This window comes from Dendropsophus ebraccatus, chromosome 13, assembly GCF_027789765.1.
Source record: "Dendropsophus ebraccatus isolate aDenEbr1 chromosome 13, aDenEbr1.pat, whole genome shotgun sequence".
In the NCBI taxonomy this organism is placed as follows: Eukaryota; Metazoa; Chordata; class Amphibia; order Anura; family Hylidae; genus Dendropsophus; species Dendropsophus ebraccatus.
This window is the reverse complement of record NC_091466.1, coordinates 22,618,848-22,637,609: the sequence shown is the minus strand read 5'-3', so window position 1 is coordinate 22,637,609 and position 18,762 is coordinate 22,618,848. Positions and strand designations below refer to the sequence as shown.

The 18,762-nt window shown below is 41.8% G+C and overlaps 1 protein-coding gene and 1 pseudogene across 1 annotated transcript; both read left to right on the top strand.

Annotated features, from left to right (window-relative positions):
• LOC138770493 (vomeronasal type-2 receptor 26-like) overlaps nt 1-18,762 on the top strand; it is a 193,824-nt pseudogene that overhangs the window by 80,634 nt on the left and 94,428 nt on the right.
• On the top strand, nt 1,186-4,265 carry LOC138771320 (olfactory receptor 6N1-like). The gene is made up of 4 exons (XM_069950944.1): nt 1,186-1,248; nt 1,615-1,732; nt 1,853-1,994; nt 3,338-4,265. The coding sequence occupies exons 1-4, from the start codon at nt 1,186-1,188 to the stop codon at nt 4,263-4,265; spliced, it is 1,251 nt and encodes a 416-aa protein (XP_069807045.1).

Below are 18,762 nucleotides of genomic sequence, written 5' to 3'. Positions count from 1 at the left end.
GTGGATACAGCCGGAGGACCGCCTGGAAACCTGGGATACAGCCATAGCAATAAGCTGTATCCCAGTTTTCCAGGTGGTCCTCCGGCTGTATCCACCCTCTCCACGGAGCAGGGAGACAGCGGGAATCATTGCCGAGAGCTCAGGCTCGTACAAACCCGAACCTCGGTAGGTTCGGACCATCCCTAGTCAGGGCCCTTGTGGTATCCAACCTGTGTGGCTACACAGGAAGTATCACCTATCACCCCTGAAGAGGACATCAGTGGTTTTCATGTTTGTATCTTTGATCCCACAGTTAGGGGAGCATGTGTGCATCTGTAACCACTGTTCTACTTCTTTACAACTTCCCTGGCATAGTGGTAAAGGTGGCAAAAAGTAGCAAATTTTTGAGCAATAATGTGACTTTTTATGATCTGTGCCACCCACACAGCATGATAAATCTCTCCTTAGTGGCTAAACCATTGAAAATTCAAGTGCCTAGGGGGCAGCTACTGTATATCATTAGTCTAATGACTCCTTGACATGTGTTACTTAGGAACCTTAGAGCAATATTATTAATATATAATTATATTATAGTACACCACAATGGGAAGGTTATTTATTTTATTTACAGATTTATAAGTTTTATAATACAGAGAGTGTTAATTTATCCTCCGTCCAGTCCAAATCTTTCGGATGGTGAACGCAGGGCCTTGGTATGGCTTAAGTCTCAGAGAGAGATAGTGATAGGCCTGGCAGGCAAGGGTGGCAATATTGTCATTCTGTCCAAGGATTACTATTTACAGGAGGCACATCGACAGCTGTCAGATGAATCCACATATACCTGGTCGCCCTATTGTGGCAGGTATGGGATCCATTATGGAACCAATTTCTAAATATCTAGATTGGTTGCTCAGGCCTATCCTAAAAAATATTCCATCTTACGTTCGGGACACGGGAGATCTGCTGGAGACATTGGATCCTTTTTGCTGGCAGGAGGACCATCGCCTTGTGAGCATCGACGTTGAGAGCCTGTACACCCGGATCCTTCATGACCGGTGTGTACAGGCTGTCAGGTGGTGTCTCCAGGTGATAGGTGGATATGACACATTGTTTGTGCAGTATATCTGTGATCTTGTATACCTGGTCATGACATGTAATGCGTTTGAATTTAATGGTCAATGGTACCTCCAGAAGTCAGGGGTAGGGATGGGTAATCCGGTAGCCCCAACGCTAGCCAATATATTTTTGGCATATAAGGAAAGTGAAAAGGTATTTTCAGTAACCAACAGATTTTCTTGCTTTATACATCTATATTTAAGATACATAGATCATATTGTCATTGTGTGGTCGGGAGGGGAAGAAAGGTTCCTGGAGTTTGTGGGATACATGAATGATAATAATTTCAACATGTTTTATACATCTGTGTATGGGGGACTGGAGCTGGACTTCTTAGATGTACACCTGGACATTAGCAGCGGCACACTTACCACATCATGCTATAGAAAAAAGACGGCTGTCAATTCACTGCTTAATTACTCTAGCTACCATCCACACCACACTAAGAGAGCGTTACCGTACAGTCAATTTATCAGATTGAGACGCATAAATAACATTGAAATTTTATTCACTAAACAGGCAGAGGAATTGAGCCACCGACTGAGAAAAAGAGGATATCCCCAACAACTAATTAGCGAGAGCCTCCAGAGGGCGTCAAGTGTGAACAGACTCCAATTGCTCACAACAACAAAACAGCGTAATATACATGTAAATAAAAAACACAAGGCAGATAAAAAAAGAGTGGTATTCACATTTGATTATTCACCCCTGGAGAGAACCATTAAGAACGCTATTTACAAAAACTGTCACATTGTAGACCAGGACGAACACCTAAGAGGACACATTGCTGAGCGCCCCACAGTGACATTTAGACGCACCCAGAACATTAAAGATCTACTAGTCCATGGGAGACTTGACAAACAGAATCCACAAAAAGAAGGGTCATGGCTTACATCCAGGTCAGCCAAGGGTAATTTTAAGTGTGGCCATTGCCACTACTGTAGATCATTAAATAATGGTAGATACATTAAACTAGGTGGCCATGAACATGTGGTTAATGACTTTATGACATGCAAAAGCCAGTATGTGGTATATGCTTTGATTTGTAACTGTGGCAAATATTATATAGGGAAGACCATCCGCCCCATGTGGAGGAGATTCTCAGAGCATGTCAGATCAGTGCAGACAGGGAAAGGTAGCCCCCGCATGATCAGACATATTCAGCAGGAACATGATGGGGATTCCTCACAGTTACATTTTGCTGGGTTATGTATTGTCCCTCCCCCAAAAGGTGGGGGTGATAGAAAGCGGTTGCTCCTTCAAAAAGAAACTGAACTTATTATTAAATATGATGTGCTTGGCGCCCTGGGTCTTAATACTCGTAGTGATGTGAATATTGCATGAATCCCTATATCCGAATATGCTAGCCAGTGTAATTTGTACTTTATTTTAATTGATGTTTGTTTGTTTGTCACTCACATTGTTTGATAAAGTTGCACACATAAAAGGAAGTGACGTACCAGTCACATGAGGGTTCGTCAAAGCGGCACTAAGCCGCGAAACTGAGGTCACCCACCTTGTCTCCCCCGCTCCCCCTGCGCACAGCAATAAAAGCCGGATGGTCTGAATACACTGCTGGTGAGTGCCTCCTTTTATCCTTTATTCATTGTTCATACAGCATGTTTATTTCGGATTGAGCACCACCACATACCGGACCCAGCCTGAGATAGTGCCATCTAGTGGAGAGCCAGGCAGTGCCATCACTTTTTTCTTTCTTGTTGGATTGTATATCATTAGTCTAATGACTCCTTGACATGTGTTACTTAGGCACCTTAGAGCAATATTATTAATATATAATTATATTATAGTACACCACAATGGGGAGGTTATTTATTTTATTTACATATTTATACATTTTATAATGCAGAGAGTGTGCTGATCAGTCTATTCCTGTTGATTCCCAGATAATTAAAAATAAATTACAATATCTAAAGATTATGGCAATTTTCTCTGATTATAGAAAAAAGGTCACTAAGGGATTTATTAGGAGAGTTTGTAAACAATCTCTCAAAACATAACAGCTTTAATTAGACATCGACTTCAACTCTTAATTAAGTATATCTCCCCAGTGTATACCTTACAAAAGGATAAATTGCCAGATTGTAACAGTATATTGTAACTGTTCCTCCTTTTGAGCATTTCTAATGGCAAATCTGTACGGACGGTTTTTGATACACAAACAGAGGTAAAGAGACTTGTAGAATGAATTACAATTTTTTATACTAACTTGGCTTCTTTTCAGAGAAATGGCTCAGGGAAATACAACAGTGGTTAAGGAGTTCATCTTATTGGCCTTTGCCGATTTGGACCAGATTCAGATTGTAATTTTCCTGTTTTTCCTGCTGACCTACATCACTTGTATTCTGGGAAATTTTGCAATAATCATTGTTATTAAATTGGAACCTTCACTTCATAAGCCAATGTATCTTTTCATCAGCGCATTCGCTGTTTTGGAGATTATGTTTGTCTCGGTCACGGTTCCTAAACTTTTGGCCATTTTAATTGCGCATAACAACACGATATCCTTTATAAGTTGTTTCACACAAATGTGTATCTTCAGCTCTTTGGGCGTCACTGAATGTCATCTACTTATGATGATGGCGTTTGATCGACATGTGGCTATTAATAATCCCTTACGTTATCCAACCATCATGACTCATAGAGCTTGTATTGAGCTTGCTATTTTTCCATGGATTTTTGGATTTACTAGTGTAACAATACAGGTCATTCTTACAGCACGGCTGGAATACTGCGGCCCTAATATTATTGACCACTATTTTTGCGATTTTGCACAATTACAAAATTTGGCTTGTTCTGACACTTCCATTTGCACTATGGTATTAAGATTAGCAGTCATTGTGGATATTATTATACCTTTCTTCATTATTATAGGATTCTATGTCCGTATTATAATGACTGTTATTAAGATCAAGAGTAAAGATGGGAAACAGAAAGCCTTCTCCACCTGTACATCTCACCTCATTGTAACCAGTCTCTTTTATGGTACAGCTATGATTGTGTATGCAAAATCTAAAGATAGCTATTATGATAAGTATCTCACTTTTATGTTTACAGCTTTCACGCCGACAATTAATCCTTTCATTTATACCTTTAGGAACAGGGAGGTGAAGAAAATTTTTTTGAATTTACTAAACCGAGCTGCTTTGTGACATTATGATAAACCTTTGTATAATTTTTGTTATGATAACAAATATATTATGTTTCTTAAATGTAGGTATGTTTATCTAGTTCAGTCATGTCAAGCTCTGGCCCGCGGGCCAAATTTGGCCCACGGTGTCATTATTTTTGGCCCACAAGGCAATTTGAATTACATCTGGCCCTCCATCGCATTAGATTATAATATGGTTAGTCCGGACAGCCACTCGGACGTCTATATTTAATCTTGTAGGATACAGGCAGTTTTTAGCCTGTGGCCTAGCAGTATATAAGCAGTGTCCTGACGCCTGCAGCGCAGTGACCTCATCACACATGCCCTGCGCTGGGTGCCTCCTGTGGCCTCTGGTGCCACAGAAAAGAGTCCAAGCTAATGGGACAACCTGTCACCCCTGGACAGCCCCCCGAACCCACCCTACCCTTGGATACGGCACCCATATTTACATGAGAAGATAAGTCGGCGGCCGTATCTCCACAACAGGACAAGCATCAGAAGCGGGACTGTCAGGATGGGGTAAGTATGGGAAGGTGTATCCAGGGGTAGGGTGGGTTCTGGGGGTCCATCCACAGATGACAGGTTTACTTTAACAACTGTTCTAGAGGCTGGCTATATAAGAGTCAATTGGGGAGGGCTGGCTCATATAGTAGCCAGCCCTCCCCCATAGTCTCTTATATAGTAGCCAGTCCTCCCCATAGCCTCTTATATAGAAGCCAGCCCTCCCCAATAGTCTCTAAAACAGTAGCCAGTCCTCCCCATAGTCTCTTATATAGTAGCCAGTCCTCCCTATAGTCTCTTTTATAGTAGCCAGCCCTCCCCAATAGTCTCATATTGTAGCCAGCACTCCCACATAGTATATTGGGGAGGGCTGGCTACTATATAAGAGACTATTGGGGAGGGCTGGATACTATATAGGAGACTATGGAGGGAGGGCTGGCTACTATACGAGATTATTGGGAAGGGGGGCTGGCTACTATTTGAAACTACAGGGGAGGGCTGGCTACTATAAAAGAGACTATGGGGTTGGCTACTACACTTACATGGGTTGAGGTTTAATCATATCATATCAAGGTTGGCCCGCAACTTTGCCCTTTTTTTTTTTTTTTGGCCCACTATCTGATCTATTTCATATATGTATTGTAAAAGAAAATAATAATAATAATAAAATAAATTAAATATACAAGTGGTACCTTGGTTTAAGAGTAACTTGGTTTAAGAGATCACAGTGTTTCAAAATTGTGACTTGGTTTAAGAGCATTACGTTGGTTTAAGAGCTCCCTGTACTGGGTGGGAGCGTGAGTGGAGGAGGGGTATGGTCTGCATAGCGGGGTCTACAGCACTGTACTCTGACCCAGGAAGTCTCTCTCACCTTCCAAATCATAGCAGATCCACTTCAGGCTGGGGCTTACATCAGGGGACAGGAGTGTGGAAGTAATCTCCATAGCTGTAAGCCCTCTCTCCCTGGAAAGAGAGCGCTGCATGTATGTGCCCACATCTGTCCTGCTCATTCATTCATGCTCCCAGCAGTCTCTGTCAGTCCTGATTGGTCCATGCTGAACACACACCCCTTCCCCATTTCTGTCATGTGACCACACAGACCTCTGACAGCAGCCCTGCGCCTCTCTATTCTAGCCTGTTGTACTATGCTACTGCATTATGGGGATCTGCAGTTCCATCTACAAACTGCCGCTGTTTTTCAAGTTTATGCACTTACTATACATTATACACCACATGCTGATTGCTATATTGTACAGTAACTTATAATATCACATATTCAGCTGTTTCTCATTGTTGGTTTCATTTGTTTTACATGTTATTCATAATATAAAATCATTATGTTACAGACCAAATGTTTAGACAAAGAGTTTTCTGTATTTCCATGACTATAAAAAATTGTAGATTCACACTGCATCGAAACTATGAAATAACTAATGTAAAATTACTGTACTATAGATACAGTACTTAACAAGAAAGTGTGAAACTACTGCAAATCTGTCTTATATTCTAGGTTCTTCAAAGTAGCCACCTTTTTCTTTGATTACTGCTTTGCACACTCCTGGCATTCTCTTGATGAGCTTCAAGAAGAAGTCACCTAAAATGGTCTTCCAGCAGTCTTGAAGGAATTCCCAGAGATGCTCAGCACTTGGTGGCCCTTTTGCCTTCATTCTGCGGTCCAGCTCACCCCACACCATCACGATTGGGTTCAGGTCTGGTGACTATAGAGGCCAGGTCATCTGGTGTAGCACCCCATCACTCTCCTTCTCAGTCAAATAGCCCTTACACAGCCTGGAGGTTTGTTTGGGGTCATTGTCCTGTTGAAAAATAAATCATGGTCCAACTAGACGCAATCCGGATGGAATAGCATGCCGCTACAATCTACAATTTTTATAGTCATGAAAATACAGAAAACTCTTTGAATGAGAAGGTGTGTCTAAACTTTTGGTCTGTACTGTATAATTAGATAGTAAGTGGAGTAAAATAATGTATAGGACCGAATTTTTGATTCCACCACTATATAAAATGTAATGCTTTAAATTTATGCAGCTTTACTAAAATTGCATTATGCTTAGCTCTGAAAGTAAGTGAATATGGGAGGACATGCAAAGCACCAATGATGGTGATTGCACCTCACTAAGCTTTACACTGCTTGGCACTTAACACTTCCTAGCACAGATATCCAATGCTAGATTATATCCACATCATCCCCTCTCTTCTTTCCTTCCCTATGGACTGCTCCCATGCCCTGTTCACTTTTACTCACCTCCCTTCCACAGTGCAGCACAGAATTTCCTCTCAGAAGTCTTTTTTTATCACCTGTGGTCCCTCTCTATCCCTTTGCTTCCAGCTGCTGGTGATATCTTTTCTAATCTAGCTCCACTTTCCTCTACTGCTAATCTTTCCCTTCTATCTCCCTCTAATAAGAATCCTTTAAACCTGATGGACAATCACTATCTACCATCTCCTGTTCCTTCTTTCTCTCCAGTATCCTTCACGTTCCCTCTCCCGAAATCTTGCTCAGTGTGTAACAAACAAGCAGAGATTCATAATCTCTTCCTTACCAAATCCTACAACCTTCTAGCAATGTCCACTCGTTTTAGGGAACATATTTATTCCTTAAAGACTGGTGTAGGAGCTACAAGATTGATTAACCATATGAGGGAGAGCCACAATAATGATTTTTCTGTATTGAAGTTTGCCGGCATAGAAAGAGTGCAAAGTAAAGCAGGGCAAGATAGACAGCGAACACTCCTCAAAACTGAGTTACTGTGGATTGTCCGTACGGAGGCTGAGGGCCCTGGGGGCCTTAACGAAAGGGTAGATCGCAGCCTGTTATGTTGAATGTGTTTTTTATATGTAGTGGATCAGTGTTTTTATTATTATATGTATTTTTTGTATCTGTTGGCACTAATCACTTTCACATGTTTCTGGCGTCACTATAAGCTAATTTATTTAAAGCAGCGTGATGACGTCAATAAGAGGGTGGTCCGTAGAAGCGCCGGAAAAGAGGCGTGAAACAGCCTGTCACCTAACCTTCCCGGCGTCTGCTGCCGCACCGTCTGCACCTTGTCCAATGTTCCTCTGATTTTACGATGGATTACCAATAAAGATGAAGATTTTTTAGCGGTGAGTGCAGTTCATTTTCCTTCTCTACGTGCAATTTATTTTGAAATTCATACTCAGGAACTAGCACCTCCGTGTTTTTGCTGCAAATTCCTTATATTGTTCATATCCTTGCTGGGATCAGTAGTGCCACCATAAGTTTCTTTGTTATAGACTGTTACTGACTTATGCTTTTATGGTTGAGCACACATAGATACGGCATAGATAAAAGATTGTGGACATAACATGGATGCACAATAAATTCCCGTGGAGGAATTAGCAGCTGATACTAATTTGGACTTAGTATTGGGTGCAGGGCGAGCAGACGCCAATGAATTTTTTAAAACATGTGATCTTAGTGATCCACTACAACTTATGAGCACAAAACAATTGGAATATAAAATACAAACTCTGGCGGAGAAGGAGACGCGTCTTGTTTGGACAATTCACTCCCTCCAATCCTATATGGAATGTAATAGAGTACCAAGAGGTTTGAGATGCTATAAAGAGGTCTCACAATTCACGGATGACTCAGAATTTATGACGGAATGGACTAAGTTACACTTGGAACACTCTATGAATATTATGAAGTTGGTTAAAACAAGATATGAGAAGGAATACATAATGACAACCAACGAGTTGAACCGAGCAAAAATTCAACTAAAAACACGCATGACGGAAGAACAGCATAAAATCTTTTTTACAAAATTAGAGAAAAGACTAATGACTCTACAAGTTACTATAAAGGAACAAAAAAGAGACAAATATCTAAGAGATAAAATGGACTATGACATAGACGGAGTCTTTGAAAAGAAAAAAAAACAAATAGAAAACATCGCAAAAATAAATTTAACAACAAACCACGTAGCGAATTCTGGACAACCGATTCGGCGTCTCCGACCCAGGAACGACGCAACGGAATCACCCCTCAGGAGGAACCCAACAGATTCCCCCTTTAGGCGCAGGATTCGAAGGGGAGGATGAAAGAAGAAAAAAACAATATGGGGGCCAAAGAGGAAAGAGAAAGAACGTGTCCTGGAGAAACTAAATAATGAACAGAGTTTCATTAACATTGTAAATCTCACTGATGTTCCCCTGGACAGTGCTATGGTTGCTGTCTTATCAAAGTGCTTGAACTTTTGTGTTCCTGAACCCTTTGATCTGACAGAATTTGAAAAAGATCTTTTTCAATCGATGTGAAAATTGAACCTTAAAAAGTTTTTTTTTTCTCTAAAAAAAGTACTCCTACTGAAAAATTTGAAGGCGAGGTGCAATCTAGTATTGCCCCTCTGGGATTTATTGCTCCAGAATTAGATAGTGAACAGGAGAGAGATTGTATTATAATGCTGTCTGAATTAGCGGGTGAACCGATATCTGTAACATCTAACGCATTAGACACTAGCGACGTGTTCACACGAGGAGTTAAGTCTACTTTCTCACCCCCCTTGTTGTCAGGTAGCACCCTAGATGTTTTCACACAAAAGAGTGATAGCTGATATTAAAGCATTAATATATCCCGAAATTCCACATAACCTGAGCACGGAGGAGTGGAAAGCTCTACAATTGTTAAAAAAACGGGATGATATTATAATAAAGGGCGCTGACAAAGGGGGTGGGATCGTATTGATGACTACAGATTATTATACTAGTGAAGCATTGCGTCAACTAAACAACACTACTAACTATCAGCGTTTAGCCTCAGACCCCACCAGTAGGATTGCTATGAAATTGCGTACATTCTTAAGGACGCAGGTTGAGAGAAAAATCATTTCTGAAGGTACGGCACGTAAACTGCTTCCACTCACTCCAAAACCTCCTTGCTGGTACTTCTTACCTAAGATCCATAAGAGCATGCACAGTACCCCAGGTCGCCCTATTGTGTCAGGGGTGGGCTTTATTTTAGAGCCATTGTCCCGCTATATTGACTGGCTACTTAGCCCCTTGTTAGAAGGTGTCCCTTCCTTGGTTAAAGACACTAATCAATTTTTGGGCATACTGGGGGACTGTGCATGCGGGGGGGATTCTCTTCTTGCCTCGATTGACGTTGAGTCGTTATACACTCGTATTCCCCAGGATCTAGCAATAGAGAATGTACGGCTACTGTTGGAAAAGACAGACAAGAGTAGAGAATACATACAATTTGTCTGTGAGGCACTGGATCCGATTCTATCGAATAATGCCTTTCAATTTGATGGTGTGTGGTATCTACAGGTCTCCGGAGTTGCCATGGGCAAGGTGGCCTGTAGTGTAGCTAACTTGTTTCTGGCTGCATTCGAAATGAAATATGTTTTTTCCACTACCAATAAATTTTGCAAGTACATCTATAAATACGTGCGTTTTGTGGACGACGTATTTATAATCTGGTTAGGGTCTGTAGATGAATTTAATCAGTTTGTAGAGATGTTAAATAATACTAATACCATGAATATGTTGTTCACCTTTAAGACAGACACAGATCAATTTGAATTTTTGGATGTTTTGGTCCGTAAAAATAATGATGGATTAGCAACAGAGGGCTATAGAAAACCTACCTTATCGAATACTCTTCTACACTATAGTAGCTACCACACGGAATCTACAAAAAGAGCAGTCCCGTACGGTCAGTATTTGAGATTGCGTCGCATAAACAGCGACATGGATTCCTTTCTGCGACAGGCGGACGATCTTACTCTACGCCTGCTGCAGAGAGGTTATCCCAGGTCTCTGCTGGATGAGGCTTGCAATAGGGCCAAAATGAAGGATAGGCAGGCACTATTGAAAGGGATATCTGATCGCAGAAGGAAGAGAAAAAATAGTAGATGGTCCTTCTCCTTCAAGTTATCACCCATAGCCCCGCAAATTCGCAGCGTAATAAATAAATATTGGAGTATATTAGAGGGTGACTCCGCACTATGAGAATGGGTGGAGAATAAACCATATATTACTTTCAGAAGAAGCACCAACTTAAGAGATAACTTGGTTCATAGTAAATTTGTGTCCAAGAAGGATAAGTGGCTTAGAAACAAATTAGTGGGGAACTATAAGTGCGGTTCTTGTAAATGGTGCCCAGTGATGATAAAAGGTACACATAGTTGTCTAAATGGTGTAAATATAACTTTGTGGTTTACTGTATTCGCTGTCCATATGGCCGCTTCTACATCGGGCAAACTAAAAGAGCAATGTCCACTCGTTTTAGGGAACATATTTATTCCTTAAAGACTGGTGTAGGAGCTACAAGATTGATTAACCATATGAGGGAGAGCCACAATAATGATTTTTCTGTATTGAAGTTTGCCGGCATAGAAAGAGTGCAAAGTAAAGCAGGGCAAGATAGACAGCGAACACTCCTCAAAACTGAGTTACTGTGGATTATCCGTACGGAGGCTAAGGGCCCTGGGGTGCCTTAACGAAAGGGTAGATCGCAGCCTGTTATGTTGAATGTGTTTTTTATATGTAGTGGATCAGTGTTTTTATTATTATATGTATTTTTTGTATCTGTTGGCACTAATCACTTTCACATGTTTCTGACGTCACTATAAGCTAATTTATTTAAAGCAGCGTGATGACGTCAATAGGAGGGTGGTCCGTAGAAGCGCCGGAAAAGAGGCGTGAAACAGCCTGTCACCTAACCTTCACGGCGTCTGCTGCCGCACTGTCTGCACCTTGTCCAATGTTCCTCTGATTTTACGATGGATTACCAATAAAGATGAAGATTTTTTAGCGGTGAGTGCAGTTCATTTTCCTTCTCTACGTGCAATTTATTTTGAAATTCATACTCAGGAACTAGCACCTCCGTGTTTTTGCTGCAAATTCCTTATATTGTTCATATCCTTGCTGGGATCAGTAGTGCCACCATAAGTTTCTTTATTATAGCCTACAACCTTCTCACTCTCACTGAAACCTGGTTAAAACCATCTGACACTGCTTTCCCTGCTTCTCTGTCTTATGGTGATCTTAATCTTTTTCACACCCCTAGATACGAGAATAGGTACGTTGGAGGAGTTGGTGTTCAGTGCACTTTCTAGGTCATTGCCCCTGAACCCTCACTTTCATTCTGCTCCATTGATGTTCACACCCTAAGACTTTTCTATCCACTTACTCTCAGAATTGCAGTTATTGATCACTCCCCCCCCAGCTAACCTTAAAAATTATTCAACCATTTTTGCCACCTGACTAACTATTAGAGATGAGCGAACCAAACCTGTCGAACCCGGTTGTGTTTCCAACTTTGCCAAAAATTCAGTTTGTTAACAAACCAAATTTTTAGCCGAGTTTGACCGAACCTTTAAAAAAAATGGTGTTTTAAGATTTTTTAGGACAGTGGAGCATGAAACATCCCCAATCACTTTTATTAGTGTTCATAAAGCTTAACGTCTCCCCCTATTCATGAACCCTATTCAATATAGTTTAGCAGGTGTGTCCAAACCATGGGAAGAAGCAAGACCTGCCTGTCCTCAAGGCAACAAAAGTTTCCTAAGCACAGAACCAAACCTCTCTAATAACTGCTACTAAGTGTCTGAAGTTTACTGTTGAAACATCCAGTCCACACAACACCGCCATTTTAGAGTAGCTTGATGCCCCAATAAGTTAGCACCATGGAGGCACTCCTGCACAAGCCACACCTGACATGCCTGAGAGTATTCCAACCATCTCAAGTGAGTCATGTACTGTAATTTCCCCTCCAGCTCCTCTCTCCAAAGCAGAGCCATGTCATCTTGTTGGGGTGACCTGATAGAGCAAGCGGAGGTATTTGCCTTAACATATAAGCAAACACTATGAAGCTGATCACTGTCATGATGAGTCCCCCGAGTCCGGAGCAGTTCATAATCCCTGAGTGGCTATTTTAGTATGAGAAGTGTCTGTGGATGGTACAGCTCCCTACCACCAACCTTAAGGGGCCATATAAAATGTGTGAAAGCTGATTGCGGCTAAAAAAGAACAAGATTGGGAGGTAAGGAGACAACTGTTGACTCCAGAGCCAGGTGAGGCACCCCCAGAGAGACAGGAGGTGGTAGTGGCAGACCTAGAGTTGCTGAAGGGTTATGGATTTCTACGGAATAAGGAGCACAACATCACCTTATTTGTCAATTGGAGCTCCATAAAGTGGGACTATCTCCTAAAGTATCTCCACAATTTGACTCCAGGAGAGGAAGATGAATACACACCCATGAGAGGTCCCAATGATGGTGGGCCGCGACCATTACTCGCTTTACAGTGTTCCCTCCTGGGTCATTTCAAGATGTACAGTATCTAAAGAGTGGGGGGAAGATCCCGATCAGCCTCCCTGGGCACTGAAGTCAACACCACAAGGCCTACGCCTAGTGCCCATACAGGTACAGCCTCCACCTGTGACAGCCTGTAACACTACTGCGGTGTCAATCACAACAAGACCTTCATATGCACCTCCATTGGCACACCCACCGTCTCTATGGCCGTCCACCAGGCCAGGCCCTTATTTCTTCCATGAAGCAGCCATCTATTAGACCATCCTGGGCGTCTTCAACTCCTGCAGGCTATGATTTTTCTACTCGTACCATCATTGACAGCAGCGCGTGCGGGGTCTGCGGATCACCTGAGTCATCCAGTTCTATGGAAACACCAGTGCTTCCATGGATGACAAAGCTTAGGAGGCCACAGGGAATATAGAAGCTAATGCAGCTGCTGAAGCTCCTTCTAGTCCTCTCAGATCTCTCTTACCAGCAGGAGTGAGAGAGAGAGGTCCAACATTGAGATTAGCAAATAAAGGGCTTTATCTTGGAGGCCAACGAGAGATTCCTAAAGGAGCATTGACCTCACTATTAAATTTTAGTATCCCGTTTTGCGCAGCCCATGTTGTTTGCTGATGTTTTGGTTCAGTAATATTAAGCTACTAGAGATGAGTCGATCCGAACCCGAAAATTCGGTATTTGATAAGCAGGGGCTGCTGAACTTGGATAAAGCTCTAAGGTTGTCTGGAAAACTTGGATACAGCCAATGACTATATCCATGATTTCCACATAGCCTTAGGGCTTTATCCAAGTTCAGCAGCCACCGCTAATCAAATGCCGAAAGTTCGGGTTCGGATCGACTCAAGCATGCTCGAGGTTCGCTCATCTCTATAAGCTATGTGCCTGGTCCTTGAACCATGAAAGTTTGTGCATTTGGTGCAACAAGTTTTTATTTAAGTCTTCGATATAGCTATACTTGTAATGTTTAATGTTTAAAGGGGTTATCCAGTGCTACAAATACATGGCCACTTTTCCATTGAAGTAAATGGGGGAAAAGTGGCCATGTTTTTGTAGCGCTGGATAACCCCTTTATGTATAAGCGCCTAGTCATCAGACTAAGTACTGTATACAGCAAAGATAATGCTACCGTTAAAGGGGGGGGGGGTATTGATTGTTAGGGTTTAGTGAGTTAATTCACACTTATATGTCACGGACTGCCAATGTCATCTTGATACTCTATGGAGGCGAGTTTACGCACCAGAAACACTTTGTTTATAACTTTTATTCCTAAAAATGGCCGCTATGCAGATTTTACCATAATAGCAGTCATATGAAGACTTTGGTTTCCTGGAATGCTCTGTATTAAAATGGACGCTGATGAAGTGCCATACAAAGACTGAGAGAATCCCAAACTGGGTCGGAGCCCTCCTGTTTTGTAAACAACTTATATAATAATGTAAATATGTACAGTTTTATTTATTTGTGTTTTTATTGTATTAAAATATCTAAAGTATAATACTCAATGTTATTTCATTTCCTTCATGCTATATATTTCATTTGAGTGATTTAGTAGCCCTTGTGTGTGTGTTTATATGAAATACACTTTATTAATAGGTATTTTGTTAAAAGGGGTATTCTGGCGAAAATCTTTTTCTTTCAAATCAACTGGTTTCAGAAAGTTATATAGATTTGTAATTTCTATTTAAACATTTCCAGGACTTATCAGCTGTTGTACAGTATGTCCTACAGAAAGTGGTGTTTTCTTTTCAGTCTGAGGCAGAGCTCTCTGCTGCCACCTCTGTTCATGTCAGGAACTGTCCAGAGCAGGAGAGATTTTTTATGAGGATTTGCTACTTCTCTTGACAGTTCCTGTCACGAACAGAGGTGGCAGTAGAGAAGGCCCTTCATCTTGCCAAACTTCACCTCTCTCATCTCTTCACTCTATAACAATCCAAAATGCCATTTTGATACCTTTAAATCTCTTCTTAAGCCCAAAGTTCAGATACCCATCGCTGACCTCTGTGTTGAAGGCCCCACCTTCCACTTCAAATCTAAAATTTACAATGTCCGCTCTGACGTCATCTCCTAGTCCCAAAATGCCATAAATCCCATTCCCACTTCCTCATCACTCTCAGCTTTTGATCCAGTGAAAGGGGAAGAAGTCTCCAAGCTCCTCTCCTCCTCTAGTCCAACTGTTAAGGATGTCATATTTTGTATGTTTAGTACAGATGAGCGAGTAGTGAAATATTCAAAAATCGATCCAAATAGACACCGATATTCGGCTATTCGATCGAATATTAAATCCCATTATAGTCTATGGGAGAAAAATGGTTGACACTTGGAAATCAAGATTCGACCACTTGGAGTTCACCAAGTCCACAATGACACCTCAGGAAATAATGCCAACACCTCTGGAATGTATATGGGACAGCAAGGGAAGCATGCCTGGGGGCATCTAACATGTCGCCTCATTACGCCACTATCACAGCCTCTCAACAATAAACTCCAAACACAATACAACCTCTATGTAAGGTTGAAAAAACACCAGGACATGGACCTTAACACCTTAACATGGACAGAGCTAAATTTTAAGCCAAAGAAACATTTGCATGTACCCCTTTAACCCCTTCATGTTGCCTATGCCAACCGCAGATGGCATAGGGAAGGAGAAAATAAAACAGCACCCACCGCTGTCATTGCGTGTTAGTGTTTGTTATGTGGTGAGGCACGTCTTGTGACGAAGTGAGTGACCCGACCTTGCCTGGTGTCAAGTGTAGCATTTACAGCTTTGGGGATGTTGATGTTGAGGCACGCATAGCACTGCAAAAGGCAGGCTACAACCAGCAGGGCCACAGCTCTTCCCCAAGGCTGGCCTCTGCGAAAGGTTTCCCCATCGAGGGCTCATTCTTCCTTGGTCTGGAGGTATTTTAATGTGTGCGCAAATGAAAAAAATGAGCGCGGTTTGCACACTGACACACTCACATTTACTTCAATGGGGTTCGTTTCTCAAAACAAGCACCCGAGCATCGGGAAATATTCGCCTCGAGTACCGAGCACCCGAGCTTTTTAGTACTCGCTCATCACTAATTATGTAGACACATCTATATAATTTTTAATGTACTTTTAATAGAAAAAAAAATTCCTCATGTGGAGTTCCCCTTCAATGGTGAGGTGTCACTTACTAACCTACATATACACATTTATTTGTATTATTATTTTTTATTTAAAGACTAATATATTAATAATATAGTAGTGTACATTTAAGACTATTCATGTTAATTCCCAGATGTAAAAAACAACGTACAATATTTAATATAGTACTTGACAGAGAGGAAGAAAGTCCGAGTGCACTCACCGGTTAAATAGAAAATACTTGCTTTATTCGGTTCTTAATGTTACTTATATACAAACGAAATAGTTACATAAATCCAAGACATGTAATTACAGGAACATACTTAGGTCAGTACGGTCATTTAGACTCATCTGACCCTGTGCGTTAGTGGCGAGTATCAGACGTGATTCACATTGGAGTAACTGCCGATTGGCATCTCCATATCCTTTGTGGTGTATTCTTTTTAGTCCCATGAATTTGAGATCTCTTGCATCTCCTTTATGTTTTTCATTCATGTGGTCTATTAAACGTGGTGCCCCCTGTCTTGTGTGCAATGACCTAATGTGCTCACTAAACCGCTTATTCATTGGGCGGATGGTCTTTCCTATGTAAAAGAAACTACAGGTACATATTAAGGCATATACTACAAATTTAGTTTTGCAGCATATCATGTCAGAAATATCGCAGGTATAGCCACCCAAATTTACTGTCTTACATTGTTGCATATTGGGGCACCATTTACAACTGCCGCATTTGTGATTACCATGCAAAGTGTTACTGAGCCAATTGTCTTTCCTTTTCATTTTCCTGTTGGAATATTTACTGCGCACTATGATATCTTTAATATTTTTAGTACGTCTGAAAGTAATCATAGGTTTTTTGGTATATAATTTAGCATAAAGTGAATCATGCCGAACAATATACCTATTATCCAGAATGGCTTTACGTATGGTATCTGCTAGTGGGCTATATTTAAAAGAAAAAACAAAACGTACCTTATCATCAACTTTGTTAGTGTGTTTTTTTATGACGTTTTTTAGAGGAAAGCAGGTCTTTTTGTTGTTGTTTGTATGCCCTATCTTTAGCCTTCTGTAATGTCGCTAATGGATATCCTCTTTTGAGGAGGCGTTCTGTTAGTTCTTTAGCCTGTGTTAAATACATCTCATCAGAGTTGTTAATTCTCCGTAATCGGAGATATTGTCCGTAAGGGATGGCTGTCTTTGTGTGTGGGGGATGGTAGCTGGAATAGTGGAGGATGGCATTAGAGGCTGTGGGTTTTCGGTAGCTTGTAGTGTTTATGCGATTATTATGTATGGTAACAAGGACATTCTATCTGTGTGTTGTGGTATTTGCTTGTGAATGTCATATTCATGTTATTATTGTTTAGGTACTGAATGAACAAAGTAAACTTTTCAGTTGTCCCTGACCATATGACGAAAACGTCGTCCACAAATCTTTTATAGCAATTCAAATATCTTAGAAATATATATAAGAGCAATTATATATCCGCAAGACTCTGACAATATTACACCACAAGAAAAAAATGCATTAAAATGGTTACAACAACACAATGAAATCATTTGTAAAAAAAAAGCAGACTTCCGGCGCCATGTGGTGAGGACGCTCGGAGAGTCAGCTCCGTGCCCGCCGCGCTGGTAAAGCCGTCTCCTACCCGCACAACAGCTCACTGACTGGTGAAACCACACCATTAACACCCAGGAAAGCTGTATGGATCGCTTCGTACAAGCAATGGGTCCCAAGAAACGCGGCACCGCGCTGAGTAAGCCTGCGAAAGACAAGGTGCGGGAATCCAAAATGGCGGACAAGCCGCTGGCAGCAGAACATAGAGACTGCTCCCCGACCAGATCGGGCAGTGAGCGGTCGGATGGAGAAGACTCCGTGAGCATTAACTATGACCGATTGGCCGTTGCAGTGGCTAAACACCTCTCCACCACGATCCAGTCCACACTCACGGCTACTGTTAATACTGCCCTGAAGCAATTGCAGACAGAAGTCTCACAACATGGCGATCGCCTGGATGAGGCCGAATCCCGCATCCAGCAGCTGGAGGAAGGTATGGACTCCCTGGTTCCCACTTCCAGAGACCTGATAGCAGAGAACCGCAAACTCTGGTATAAACTACAAGACCTCGAGGACCGCTCGAGGCGGAACAACCTTCGGGTTATAGGGGTCCCGGAAACGGTGGTCCAACAGGACCTTCTCCGGTTATGTGAGTCCACTATACCCTCTCTCCTGGGCCTCACACAGGACTGTAAAGTGGAATGGGCTCACAGACTTGGCCCTGACCGGCGAATCGCAGATCAAGGGGTCTCCCACCCGACTCTCCAGCAACGGTCACGTCCTCGCCAGGTCATTGTCAAGTACCTTGATTACTCAGACAAGGCGAAAATTCTCCAAGCATTCCGCCGCCAGAGTGAGGCCATAGTATATGAGAACTCCAGGCTACTCATATTTGCGGATTATTCGGCGGAGACCACTAGGCAACGCAAAATGTTTTCCCCTGTATGCTCTGCTTTATATCGGAGAAAGATCAAGTTTGCCTTATTACATTCGGCGACACTCCGCGTTTTCCACCA

Bases quoted from the DNA above. Each gene is read 5' to 3' on its own strand.
- LOC138771320 (XM_069950944.1), top strand. From the start codon at position 1,186: ATGGGTAATCCGGTAGCCCCAACGCTAGCCAATATATTTTTGGCATAT. The intron at 1,733-1,852 runs GTAATATACATG...GTCACATTGTAG, and splicing joins GCTCACAACAACAAAACAGC to ACCAGGACGAACACCTAAGA. The intron at 1,995-3,337 runs GTCAGCCAAGGG...GCTTCTTTTCAG, and splicing joins GGGTCATGGCTTACATCCAG to AGAAATGGCTCAGGGAAATA.